The following is a 14,441-nucleotide window of genomic DNA, read 5'->3' as shown; positions in this document are numbered from 1 at the left end:
TGGCTGCCCTGTTTAGCACATGCATTCCAAGTGCACTTTAAATTTAATGGAAGAGATTATTATCCTTGTGCTAGAGTGCGGGTTATGCTTGGTCACTGTAAGCATTGTTGACAGGCTATTGGGGTTCATTCTGCCGCACACAACATAGAAGAAGCGCACCATGCTGATTTCTGAAGTATCGAGAATATGCGACGAACGACAACATCGGACACAAAGCACATTGTTGCAGAGAACAGGGACTGTTGACAATGTCTAGAGAAACCACAAGAACTACATTCTGGCTCATATGTTTGTTGCAAATGTAATAAGTCATACCTTTAAGAAAAAATACCATTGCCACAATTGATTTGATTGATTGAAGGGTTTAACGCACTGACACAACGCAGGCGATTAGGCGCGCCGTGGTGAAAGGCTCTGGAATAATTTTGAACACCTGGGGATCTTTAACGTGCGCCGCAATCTCACAACGCACACATGGGCGTTTTTGCTTTTTGCCTCCATCCGAAAAGCGGCCACCGCTTCTGCGGATCTAACCCGCGCCCTAGTGCTTAGCAGCATGACACTTTAGCCACTTAGCTACCACGGCTGGTGCCACATCTGCAATTGGACATGCGTGAACATAAAAGCTTGGGCATTGGTACCACATTGCACGAAATTTGTACCTACCCTAAAGTTTTGAAAGAATTTCCAACCAAACTGTGCAGATATCAAAAGAAAAATATGGGCTGGGGGAACTCTTAATTAAAGGGACCCAGAAAATCCTTTTGTAAAAGTTACAGAAGGCCTTTATTGTCGCGTAGTAACAATATAGCGATGCAATGCCGTTGGAATTATTTATCTACATTCAGTATTAGCTGCGCCAGAAGCAATTAAGTGCACCTTTCCCCCTTGCCGATCGATTCCTTCTCCCTCTCTGCTTCTTTCAAAGCAGCTGGAAACACTGGGAATAGCCATGTGACATCGCGACACTCAACTTCCGTTCTCCCCTAGTTACATTCCTGCGCCTAGGCATGCGTCAATCGCTGCAGACCCGCCTTTGCCTCGCGATCGCGCAGGAAGGAGAAAGAGCAACCGGAAGCCAATGGCAGTGACGTTGCGGGCGACCGACATGTGGCCGAATCAGGGGGGCGCCTCGCCGTTCCGTCAGCCGCGGTCGGCATTGCGTCAGCCGTGGTCGGCTCGCTGCGGTGGCGCGCTCATCGGCTGAGAAAGGCGATCTTCAAAACTTGTTTACAAATTATCCGTGCAACGTATGTGGCTCACACTTGGCTCAAAAATCTCCCGTTATGTGTTCTACCACCTGAATGCATTTGATTGCCACCTTCACAAAGCTTTTCTGGGTCCCTTTAAGTAAAGTGCCAAAAACTAAGAAAAAAGTGGCCGCACCGAGATATGACGAAAAAATCAGAAATGGGTAAACTTTGGGGTCAATTGTGGAAAAGGCAAATAAGTGACCGAATGAACACATGAATAGATTAGTATTTGTATTTATTTTGTTCGCTGATTGGCTCTGAAGCCATCGATTTTAGGGGTGGGCAATCTTTGGGGCCTTGTTGTAAATTGTATGTTTCATTGGTAAGTGGGCTTGGTATGTGGGTATGTTTCTTGGAGGGATTTCTCTCAGAACCTTATGGTAGTTTTATGTCACTGCTGTAGTTCCGGCTGCTTTAGAAGGTGCATGATTTATTTTCTTATTTCTACATTTAAAAAATAATTGCTGCTTTGGCACCGAAAGATGCGATCAAATGTCTGTTTTTGAGCCAGTCTGTGCAATGCAGGCAGAACAGAGGTTTGTCAGATTCACTGCAGTGTCTTTTTAACATGTTTATGACCACTTTATTTGGTCTGCTTTGTGCTCACAATGACCACCCTGCTTTGATTGTGTGGCTGCATTATGCAGTTAAGAAGTAAATAAACGTCTCGTAAAATTGTGGGAGAGCCTTCTAAATGGAACGGTGAATGTGGTCTTTTATCAATGTTACTCTTTTTTTTTTTCTGATCAAAACTTTTGTCATTTCAGTTCCACAGCGAGAAGTTGCTAGCAGCAAGCTACAAATGGGGCCAAAGGCTGATCTGCAAGGAAATCCTAACCTGGGCTGTGCAAGTCCAACCACTGAAGCCGCACAACCTGCTGAAACGAGTTGCAGCAGTGACATAAACAGCTCTGTGCAGCTGACTAACACGCATTCCTCTCCAAGCATGGCCACAACTCTCAGAACGAGGGGAGGTGGAGGAGAAGGCACCAGCACGAGGGGTAAGAAATTATTCTCCCGCCGCCACTTGTGCCCCTACGCATCCATATCCAATGGTGATGTTACAAAGCACATCCGTACACATAAAAATGAGAACCCATTCAAATGCGCTGTTTGTTTACGGCCGTTGTCTCGGAAGGACAATTTAGCTGCCCACACTGCCATCCATGCTAGTCGAATAACTCACAAGTGCAAAGTGTGCTCAGCACGACCATTCAAAACTAAGACTGCACTGTGGCTTCACATGTACAGTCACACCGGACGAGACTCGTTCAAGTGCAGCATTTGTTCAAAAGTATTTACTCAAAAGTCAATGGTAGAGACGCACATGCACACCCACTCAAAGGACAAACCATACAGGTGCAAATACTGCTCGCTGTCATTTGCTAAGAGGTTCTTAGTGACCCACACGCGTGAGCACACGGGAGAAAAACGCTTTGTCTGCAGTGTGTGCTAACGTGGGATCTGTCAGTGCACTTTACGAGTACTCTCAATTGCCCCCAAAGGGAATCCATTCAAGTGCACTACCTGCTGTCATTCATTCTCCTACAGAAAGGATATGATGCAACACATGAAGTCACATCGTTGAGTCGTTTTGTGCCCTTTCGGCGATGGCCATTGTATTTTCTTATCTAGAACTTGCCTTTCTGCACTTATTGTGTAACCTTTTTGATGCAACGAAAGCCCGGTTTCACTCAAAGCTTTTAGGTCGGCCAAACAGTATATGAAGAATTGCATTAGTTTTTAGATAGGACACCTCCAGTCCCACAAAGAAAGCTTTCGCTCTAATGAACATACAAATGGGTTCCTTATTGTTATGGAATCACCTGACTACATCTGGGATTGGTGAGAAAATCTGTACATGCATCCCTCTTAATATTTTCTTGCTAATTATAATTTTTACTCGCACGCATGTGCATGTCTGCCCTGGCAGGTACCGACGTCCAACAGCCCTTGCAGAACACTCAACTGTTGCCAGACACTGTTTCACGCCAAAATCCAGAGAAGTGGAGCACGAAACCAAGCCGTGAGGAGGACGGGCCAGCAGGGGAGGAGAGTTTTATCAGTGACTCGTCCACTTTCTTGGGATCAACAGTAGAAGTTGAGTTGACTCCCAGCACAAATGGTAAAGACGGCTTCTCTTGCTTTTGTGTCACAACTTCACCTAAGGGAGAGTAGAGTGTTTCCAGTTGATATCTTGTAGCACCATGTAAATCAAAATGCCCCTGATGCACATTATTTCCCTGTATGCATGTATTCGAATACAGCATTCAGTAAGGTGCGCACACCAACGACGACATTTCGGGACACCTAGCAGTTCTTATGACGTAGTAAGTGCCAAAGCATTAGGGTTGAATCATTGAACCAGTATGCGGGTATTGTGTGCGTCACCATGTTGTGCTGGCGAAGTCATAAAGTTTTCCATTTGCCTTGCACATGGTACTAGTCGCACACCATGTGTTCACAGAGCACAGTAAAATCGCAGATGTTCCACAGCTCCTGTTGACGTAGCTGCTTCAAAGTTCATCACAGTAGCTTCAGTTTCACCTCGTGGTTCTCTACACGTGCCGTCTCCACTGAGCCACTCTGTTGTCTTTGTGGTAGGTGATTTCACATTCCTTGGTGCTGGGTTGGCCACTGGTGTGGCTCCTTGCCACATTCCATTACATTTCTGCCTCTGTAGTTCGATGTTGCTGTGGGTGACCACATTTCACACCTGCTGTGCACGCAGATGGTCGAGAATATTGCCGTATACAGCATATCCTAAAAATTTGAAGAACAAGTGTTGCGGGGAACGTAGCATACTCACTTTATGTGCAGTTATGAGGTGGTGCTTACAGTGGCACCACCTTCGTTTTTGCTTGGACAGCTCATTTCCTTTCACACAGCTGCACCCTCTTATTTTAGCCATCATTTTTTTCTTCTGTCCTTTTCTTTTTTTACTATGGCTGAGAGGCTTTGTTAGTGCTATAAGCGGAAACGTGCTTTGCTAGTCACCTAATATCAACCCATGGAATTGCCACGTGGAAGTTTATCTTCTCTTTTGGGCCACTATATTTCTCTGATACGTTTCTAGTTTGAGTCAGAGACCATGTCTACCATAGTCAGCCGGAGTCGTTCAGCTCTCATGGCGCAAGGGTTCTGGTCCGATTTTGTATTCCGGAGGACCCTGGTTCCATCCCTCACAGCCAAATTTACCCACTTTTCAACTTAATTTTATGTGGTTTATAGAAAATTCTCTGACAAATGTAGTGTAATTGAGAGCATTCATTGACCTGTTCTTTATTTCTTGACCAGTCGGACATTCTGTGTGCCGTAAACGTCGGGTTTTCGACGATATAGTAATGCTTTGACACTTGAATGTCTGTTGTACCATGCAGGCATGACACGTAATAAAATGATGACAGTTGGCTGTCCTGTTTAGCACATGCATTCCAAGTGCACTTTAAATTTAATGGAAGAGATTATTATCCTTGTACTAGAGTGCGGGTTATGCTTGGTCACTGTAAGCATTGTTCACAGGCTATTGGGGTTCATTCTGCCGCACACAACATGGAAGAAGCGCACCATGCTGATTTCTGAAGTATCAAGAATATGCGACGAACGATAACATCGGACACCAAGCACATTGTTGCAGAGAACAGGGACTGTTGACAATGTCTAGAGAAACCACAACTACATTCTGGCTCATATGTTTGTTGCAAATGTAACAAGTCATACCTTTAAGAAAAAATACCATTGCCACAATTGATTTGATTGATTGAAGGGTTTAACGCACTGACACAACGCAGGCGATGAGGCGCGCCGTGGTGAAAGGCTCTGGATTAATTTTGAACACCTGGGGATCTTTAACGTGCGCCGAAATCTCGCAACGCACACATGAGCGTTTTTGCTTTTTGCCTCCATCCGAAAAGCGACCACCGCTTCTGCGGATCTAACCCGCGCCCTAGTGCTTAGCAGCATGACACTTTAGCCACTTAGCTACCACGGCTGGTGCCACATATGCATGTTAGTCGTGTCCGTGAAGACCCCGCTACTCTAGAAATAGTTACCCAGTACGCGCTTGAAAACGGTCTGTACAAGGTGGTATAGCGGTCTGACAGACTTTCCCGGACTGGCCATTCCCATCCACGACCAATGTCAACAGTGCAAACTGTGCATTTTGGTGCCACTGACAGAGTGAAATGTGCATCTTGTGAATAGGACCCTACAACTAGAAGTGTGTACACTGTGTGAATTGTGATGAATTGTGACCTCTCCCTTTCTGCTCCCTCTCCGCCATCCTCACTTCCCCACAGGGCCTCATGGCCTCTCGTCCTTAATAAAGTATTTCACTCACTCTGCAATTGGACATGTGTGAACATAAAAGCTTGGGCATTGGTACCACATTGCACGAAATTTGTACCTACCGTAAAGTTTCGAAAGAATTTCCAACCAAACTGTGCAGATATGAAAAGAAAAATATGGGCTGGGGGAACTCTTAAAGGGACCCAGAAAATCCTTTTGTAAAAGTTACAGAAGGCCTTTATTGTCGCGTAGTAACAATATAGCGATGCAATGCCGTTGGAATTATTCATCTACATTCAGTATTAGCTGCGCCAGAAGCAATTAAGTGCACCTTTCCCCCTTGCCGATCGATTCCTTCTCCCTCTCTGCTTCTTTCAAAGCAGCTGGAAACACTGGGAATTGCCATGTGACATCGCGACACTCAACTTCCGTTCTGCCCTAGTTACATTCCTGCGCCTAGGCATGCGTCAATCGCTGCAGACCCGCCTTTGCCTCGCGATCGCGCAGGAAGGAGGAAGAGCAACCGGAAGCCAATGGCAGTGACGTTGCGGGCGACCGACGCGTGGCCGAATCAGGGGGGCGCCTCGTCGTTCCGTCAGCCGCGGTCGGCATTGCGTCAGCCGCGGTCGGCTCGCTGCGGTGGCGCGCTCATCGGCTGAGAAAGGCGATCTTCAAAACTTGTTTACAAATTATCCGTGCAACGTATGTGGCTCACACTTGGCTCAAAACTCTCCAGTTATGTGTTCTACCACCTGAATGCATTTGATTGCCACCTTCACAAAGCTTTTCTGGGTCCCTTTAAGTAAAGTGCCAAAAACTACGAAAAAAGTGGCCGCACCGAGATATGACGAAAAAATCAGAAATGGGTAAACTTTGAGGTCAATTGTGGAAAAGGCAAATAAGTGACCGAATGAACACATGAATAGATAAGTATTTGTATTTATTTTGTTCGCTGATTGGCTCTGAAGCCATCGATTTTAGGGGTGGGCATCTTTGGGGCCTTGTTGTATATTGTATGTTTCATTGGTAAGTGGGCTTGGTATGTGGGTATGTTTCTTGGAGGGATTTCTCTCAGAACCTTATGGTAGTTTTATGTCACTGCTGTAGTTCCGGCTGCTTTAGAAGGTGCATGATTTATTTTTCTTATTTCTACATTTAAAAAATAATTGCTGCTTTGGCACCCAAAGATGCGATCAAATGTCTGTTTTTCAGCCAGTCTGTGCAATGCAGGCAGAACAGAGGTTTGTCAGATTGACTGCAGTGTCTTTTTAACATGTTTATGACCACTTTATTTGGTCTGCTTTGCGCTCACAATGACCACCCTGCTTTGATTGTGTGGCGGCATTATGCAGTTAAGAAGTAAATAATGGTCTCGTAAAAATTGTGGGAGAGCCTCCTAAATGGAACGGTGAATGTGGTCTTTTATCAATGTTACTCTTTTTTTTTCTGATCAAAACTTTTGTCATTTCAGTTCCACAGCGAGAAGTTGCTAGCAGCAAGCTACAAATGGGGCCAAAGGCTGATCTGCAAGGAAATCCTAACCTGGGCTGTGCAAGTCCAACCACTGAAGCCACACAACCTGCTGAAACGAGTTGCAGCAGTGACATAAACAGCTCTGCGCAGCTGACTAACACGCATTCCTCTCCAAGCATGGCCACAACTCTCAGAACGAGGGGAGGTGGAGGAGAAGGCACCAGCACGAGAAGGCACCACCTCAGAAGGCAGGCCACCGCCTCCACGACGCCGCAGCGAGCGTCCGCCGTCCGATGCTGTAGGCGCCATCTAGATGCACTCCGACAGCAACCGGCAATCAATTCCGGCAGGCCAGCGACGCCAACGCGGGGCTCCGCGCAGGCCCCGCGTGAAACAGAAAGATGTTCCGCCGCACACAGGAGGCCCACGCGAAGCCACCCCGCAGGGGAGAAGCAGAGTAAACGCTGCCGCGGCACCCGGGGCACCGAACAACCAGGACGAGGCTCACGGAGGCAGGAACATCACTGCAGAAAATTCCGGGTACAGGACGAGACGAGACCAGTAACGCCTCCGCCCACCGGCTGTAGTTTGCCTGCAGTGGGTAAGTAAGTGCCAGCACTCCGCCCACCGACCATTCGTGCGGTCGGAGCAAGAAACCACTCCAACCACTGAAACCACTGAAACAGCCCATCGCCTTCCCTTTAAAGGTGTTGTGCCACCAAATTTGTTGCTTGTGCATTCTTTGTTGCAAACGTTTTATAATTCGTTAGAAAGCATGATACATGCTCTCACACGCACATATTCTGAGTGAAAAATTTATTATCGCACGATTCATGTGAACAGGATTCGGTTTCGGTTTCTGGGCGCCGATTCAAGCAGTGACGTCACAGCGTTGCGAGGAGGCTCTGCCACGGCGGCGCTGCGGTACGTTGCGACTTTACTGCGGCGTCTGCTCCCCCACATACGTGCTTCACCACGGAAGTGAACACGCCGACTCGTCACGTCAAGCCGCGACAGTTCCGACGCGGATTCTTTGTCTGCATCCTCGGATGCAGACAAATGGAAACCATGGATTTGCAAACCATAGAAATGCTAAAAAAACGCTCAAAAAAAAAAAAAAGCTGCCCCCGCCGCGAATCGAACCGGCAACGTTGACCGGATTGGCGGAACGCGCGAGACCACTGAGCCAGCGAACAAACGATTCCACTACGCGATATAGCCGGTGTACTAGATGGAGGCCCATCCTTGGAGTCGTACGTCGGTGTTTAATAGCTAGTTTACAGAATTCCTGGCTTGTAAACTCACATTTTTTAAATAGCGCTTGCGCAGCAAGGTTCCGCGAAGCCCCCGCGACAGCTTATCGCCATCAACTCTGCTCTTCTGCGAAAGCGCTCGCAAAAATAAGTGTGCCCGGCTGCGACTGCGATTTTGCACTGAAGGGATAGTGCTTGCCGTACTTTGGTTTTACGTTTTACGTTAAAAACCTTTGCCGATAGTGATCTCTTGTTACCCAAATTACCCTACGTAACTGTTCTTCTGCACGAAACTGACCTTATATTTTCTACCGGCGAGCCGATCGCACACGCATTCCGGGGTAGCGGCGTCGCCGAAGAGCACGGCCGAAGCGTCGAACGCCAAAATACGGATCGCATTAGCGCTAGTGTTGAGTTGTATGGGCTTCATGGAACTTACTGAGTTTATTACCCTCCAGAAACTAACAAAATAGAGCCGCGTTCATTGCGGCACGAATGTTGTCGGGGCGCAGTTTTCGCTTCTCGGTCGATGGACGACGCGTCGTGCGACCAGTCAGGCGACCGGTTTTGTTGGCGTCTTCGGTCGGCGAGTCAGTCACACTACGGCGACTTTCCATCGGCCGACGTGTTTGTGTCGCCGTCGGCGTGGTGTGACAACGCGGTCTGGCAATTCGGCAGTTGGCCGATGTTTTAACGACTCGTCAGCGTCGCGTCGTCGGCGCCGTCGTATCGGTATAGTGTGTCGATACGACCAAGCGACCAAACAAACTGTGGTAACTGGAGTTCACGTTCACGTCGCTCGAGTCGCTAGCGTTGTATGACGTCACAAACTTTGCTGCGCTGGCAATTCACTGACGTCATGGTTAGTGGCGCTAGCGATGGGTCCCGATTTCCAGAAGAGCATTTAGGCAATTTTTAGAAGCGAATTAAAATATATATTAAGCGCTTGCTGTACCCAGCACTTCGTGTTGAGGGTCGTTGCATGCAGAGGAAGCCTACAGCAGGCTTTTTACAGACTTAAAATTTGGTGGCACAACACCTTTAAGGTGTCAGCCACAGACGCCATCGTGCCTGTCAGAATTGGGGGACAGTGCCTGTTTCTAGGGGGTAACCACTAGCCATTGCTGGTTTCAATGTGGGACAATGCCACAGAGATTGTCAGTTTACAGGAGTACCCCAATAAGGGGATTGACCCCACAGACATCGCCCTCCCTTTGGGGGGGTTGGCCACAAACTCGCCGTCCGACCCATCGCAGTCGCGGGCTAGTACACACCCTCCAGGGGATTAACCAGTACCAGTGGGTGATCTCAGATAGGATCCGCATCACTGAGCCCGTCAGAGGGCACCGACATCCTGTTAACGAGGTTAACCCCTCAGACCTGGGTAAGAAATTTCGAGGTTATTCGTCTGACATAACGGCCTCCTAGCTGTGTGCCACCGTAAATTACCTGATGCCGCACTGAAGGATTTGCATGAACCAATTATTAAGTTTACAGGAGGGAGGGTGATAGGAAATTTTTTTTTTTTACTGCAGCCGCCCACCCGAGATCCCGCCCATATCCTCGCCCAGCGAGTTCCTCAACTACCTGATGATGAATAAGGGTATAGAATGGGTCCCTGTCGCCAAACCCTGACAAGCGCCGCTCAACGATCCGCGCAGCAAAGCTCCCTACGGGCCCCCACTACAGAGCAGCTGACTCCAACCAGCCCGCGACTCCACCAGCCCCACGGTCCGAAAGGGGCGCAACAGGCATACCACATCTAGCGGAACTTTGCTCTGGACCACCCAATCAACTTACGGCACCCGGGACAAACAAATCAAAGCAGCGGCGATTGCGGGACAAGCCGTGGCAGCGAGATCAGTGGAAATAGGGATGGAAAAGAATTGTAAGCTTCAAAAGAATTATGAGGTGATAAATGAGCGCCAGCCTCCCCGCCACGGCGATGCAGCCGACCGACCGTAAGCCCGTCCCAACGAGAACAGCGCCAGACCAAAACCAAAACGGCAGGGCGCCGCACATGCCTCCCCACCGACCCCGCAATCACACCGCAACCATAAATCACCAACCACTCCGCATAGGGAATAGCCACCGTGCGTCTTGGCTACGCCACTAGGGCGCGCCAAGGAGGCAGCCAACGCTCCTCACAGGTCGAGACCCGCCGCCACGGAGCAATCCCAGGGAGGGCCTCGAGCAACGCACTCGATCGCGCGCGGGCTCAGCTATGCCCTGAGGGCACGCCGAGGGGGCAGCCAACGCTCCCCACGGGTTAGGAACCCGCCGCCACGCGGAGTCGTCTTGCTCTTTCTCGCTCTCATTTGGTACACCCGCACAGAGGGCGGTGAACCTCAACAGACCGGAAACTAGTGCGCCCCCCAGGGCCGGAACAGAGGCAGGGCAAAGCATCCCCCCGCGAGGCGCCCAACGCGCCGCATCGGCCCGGGCCACGCCGAGGCAGAGGCGATCACCAGCCACTCATCGGGGGAACCACCATTAGAGGCAGTCAGTGGAGGGCATGTGCTGATTTATGTGCCCAACCATTTCCCTTAGCACCTCTACCGCCCGCGAATCGCGCAGGAGCAGGGGATATCGAGCAGGAGACACATCCGCCCGCAGCAGACCAGCCAACCGATCGCGAAACGAGGAGGTACCAGCGCATGCCAACATGTAGTGGTCAATGGAGAAGCAGGACGAGCCGCAGAAGCACGTTGGGGAAGGGAGTAGTGATAAGTCGTGCAGGTAAAAAGGGAACCGTCCATGGCCTGTTATAAGAAAAACAACCTTCCTGTGCGGTGGAAAAGTAGGAGGGAGGGAACACACATCAGGAAGCCATTTAAAAAGCTCCAAATCCCTATGCTGCGTGATCCATTCTGCGCGCCAGCGCCTCCACACCTCACCCTGGAGGTTCGACCGCACCACTCGTGCCGAAAGCGCCGCTGTCCTCAGCTCGCCCACCGAGCATGCGCGCATCGCAAGATGGTCCGCCAACTCGTTTCCTGGGATACCCATATGCCCTTTGACATGAAACAGGTGGAGTCGCAGTCTGGTGGACAGAAGGACATACAGTGACCTAATGTCATCGATATCATTGCTGCGTGCCCGGAGCGATCCGAGCGCCGACAGCAGCGACAGGCAGTCCGAGTATACATATACAGGGTACCGGGCGGTATAGCCGACAAGATAACGCAGAGCCTCCTGGAGGGCAATCCGCTCCGCTGTGTAAGTGCTGCCCGCCGATAAGATGCGGAAACGCCTAGCTACAATCAGACGACCCTCATGGGAGAGTGCCACAAAAGCCGCTCCAGCTGATGGGTCGGAGAAGGCACCGTCGGTATATACGTGCAATCCGGGGCGGCGCGCAACCTGCAACGCTTCCTGAATAGACAGCCGACTGAAGGGGCATACCACTCTATCCGCTGGGTGCAGGCGCCACGGGTCAAACGGCTTGTCGACGTCATCCGCGCGAATGTGTACGTTACCGAATGAGATGTCCCTGCGGAGGTGGAAAGCGAAAAACTGCACGCGCAGGGCCGCCAAGGTATCGCATATCGGGGGAATGCCAGTAAGCGCATTCAGAGCCTCCGTCCTTGTCGTTCTCTTCTGCCGACAACATGGCACAAGCGCGGTACGATGATTACTGAGATATTGAGAATGCCCATCCAACAAAGCCATTGGTTATGTTTTACAGAACCGAAACCGAAACTTGTGTGATTGCTAACCTTGGGCATCGTCCAATCACGGCGCCCCTCCTCTCAACGTCACAGCCTTAGTTGGTGCAGCCGCCGCAAACCGCGCATGGTAGTTTTTCTTCTTTCGCGCTTTGTAAAATAATTACCGATTTGTCAACCGGATAAACGATGAAAAGTGTGCTAATTTGAGCCAGTCTACACAGTGCAAGCAAAAACGGGAGCTTGACAAATTCACTTCAGTGTCCCTTTAACGTGCGCCGAAACCTTGTACAAATGGGCGTTTTTGCTTTCACCTCCATCAGAAAAGCGGCCACCGCTTCTCCCACCGCCACTTGTGCCCCTACGCATCCATATCCAATGGTGCTGTTACAAAGCACATCCGTACACATAAAAATGAGAAGCCATTTAAATGCGCTGTTTGTTTACGGCCATTGTCTCGGAAGGACAATTTAGCTGCCCACACTGCCATCCATGCTAGTCGAATAACTCACAAGTGCAAAATGTGCTCAGCACGACCATTCAAAACTAAGACTGCACTGTGGCTTCACATGTACAGTCACACCGGACGAGACTCGTTCAAGTGCAGCATTTGTTCAAAAGTATTTACTCAAAAGTCAATGGTAGAGACGCACATGCACACCCACTCAAAGGACAAACCATGCAGGTGCAAATACTGCTCGCTGTAATTTGCTAAGAGGTTCTTAGTGACCCACACGCGTGAGCACACGGGAGAAAAAACCTTTGTCTGCAGTGTGTGCTAACGTTGGATCTGTCAGTGCACTTTACAAGTACTCTCAATTGCCCCCAAAGGGAATCCATTCAAGTGCACTACCTGCTCTCATTCATTCTCCTACAGAAAGGATATGATGCAACACATGAAGTCACATCGTTGAGTCGTTTTGTGCCTTTTCGGCGATGGCCATTGTATTTTCTTATCTAGAACTTGCCTTTCTGCACTTATTGTGTAACCTTTTTGATGCAACGAAAGCCCGGTTTCACTCAAAGCTTTTAGGTCGGCCAAACAGTATATAAAGAATTGCATTAGTTTTTAGATAGGACACCTCCAGTCCCACAAAGAAAGCTTTCGCTCTAATGAACATACAAATGGGTTCCTTATTGTTATGGAATCACCTGACTACATCTGGGATTGGTGAGAAAATCTGTACATGCATCCCTCTTTATATTTTCTTGCTAATTATAATTTTCACTCGCACGCATGTGCATGTCTGCCCTGGCAGGTACCGACGTCCAACAGCCCTTGCAGAACACTCAACTGTTGCCAGACACTGTTTCACGCCAAAATCCAGAGAAGTGGAGCACGAAACCAAGCCGTGAGGAGGACGGACCAGCAGGGGAGGAGAGTTTTATCAGTGACTCGTCCACTTTCTTGGGATCAACAGTAGAAGTTGAGTTGACTCCCAGCACAAATGGTAAAGACGGCTTCTCTTGCTTTTGTGTCACAACTTCACCTAAGGGAGAGTAGAGTGTTTCCAGTTGATATCTTGTAGCACCATGTAAATCAAAATGCCCCTGATGCACATTATTTCCCTGTATGCATGTATTCGAATACAGCATTCAGTAAGGTGCGCACACCAACGACGACATTTCGGGACACCTAGCAGTTCTTATGACGTAGTAAGTGCCAAAGCATTAGGGTTGAATCATTGAACCAGTATGCGGGTATTGTGTGCGTCACCATGTTGTGCTGGCGAAGTCATAAAGTTTTCCATTTGCCTTGCACATGGTACTAGTCGCACACCATGTGTTCACAGAGCACAGTAAAATCGCAGATGTTCCACAGCTCCTGTTGACGTAGCTGCTTCAAAGTTCATCACAGTAGCTTCAGTTTCACCTCGTGGTTCTCTACACCTGCCGTCTCCACTGAGCCACTCTGTTGTCTTTGTGGTAGGTGATTTCACATTCCTTGGTGCTGCGTTGGCCACTGGTGTGGCTCCTTGCCACATTCCATTACATTTCTGCCTCTGTAGTTCGATGTTGCTGTGGGTGACCACATTTCACACCTGCTGTGCACGCAGATGGTCGAGAATATTGCCGTATACAGCATATCCTAAAAATTTGAAGAACAAGTGTTGCGGGGAACGTAGCATACTCACTTTATGTGCAGTTATGAGGTGGTGCTTACAGTGGCACCACCTTCGTTTTTGCTTGGACAGCTCATTTCCTTTCACACAGCTGCACCCTCTTATTTTAGCCATCATTTTTTTCTTCTGTCCTTTTCTTTTTTTACTATGGCTGAGAGGCTTTGTTAGTGCTATAAGCGGAAACGTGCTTTGCTAGTCACCTAATATCAACCCATGGAATTGCCACGTGGAAGTTTATCTTCTCTTCTGGGCCACTATATTTCTCTGATACGTTTCTAGTTTGAGTCAGAGACCATGTCTACCATAGTCAGCCGGAGTCGTTCAGCTCTCATGGCGCAAGGGTTCTGGTCCCATTTTGTATTTCGGAGGACCCTGGTTCCATCC

General features: G+C 49.1%; 1 protein-coding gene across 7 annotated transcripts in view; it reads left to right on the top strand.

Annotated features, from left to right (window-relative positions):
- The window catches only part of LOC144159158 (uncharacterized), a 35,841-nt gene that overhangs the window by 8,103 nt on the left and 13,297 nt on the right, over positions 1-14,441 (top strand). For 5 of the 7 annotated variants that reach the window (XM_077690478.1, XM_077690477.1, XM_077690475.1 and 2 more), the window contains exons 3-6: positions 2,021-2,254; positions 3,187-3,378; positions 7,012-7,614; positions 13,194-13,385. In XM_077690478.1, coding sequence (XP_077546604.1) covers positions 2,021-2,254; positions 3,187-3,378; positions 7,012-7,614; positions 13,194-13,385 — 1,221 coding nt within the window. The remainder of the gene's footprint in view (positions 1-2,020; positions 2,255-3,186; positions 3,379-7,011; positions 7,615-13,193; positions 13,386-14,441) is intronic. The other 2 variants (XM_077690480.1, XM_077690481.1) reach the window with 2 other exon arrangements.

This window comes from Haemaphysalis longicornis, unplaced genomic scaffold, assembly GCF_048455015.1.
Source record: "Haemaphysalis longicornis isolate Haplotype H1 unplaced genomic scaffold, Haemaphysalis longicornis Haplotype H1 scaffold_10, whole genome shotgun sequence".
Classification (NCBI taxonomy): Eukaryota; Metazoa; Arthropoda; class Arachnida; order Ixodida; family Ixodidae; genus Haemaphysalis; species Haemaphysalis longicornis.
Note: the sequence above shows the minus strand (reverse complement) of the source record. Positions and strands in the feature narration are given on the sequence as shown.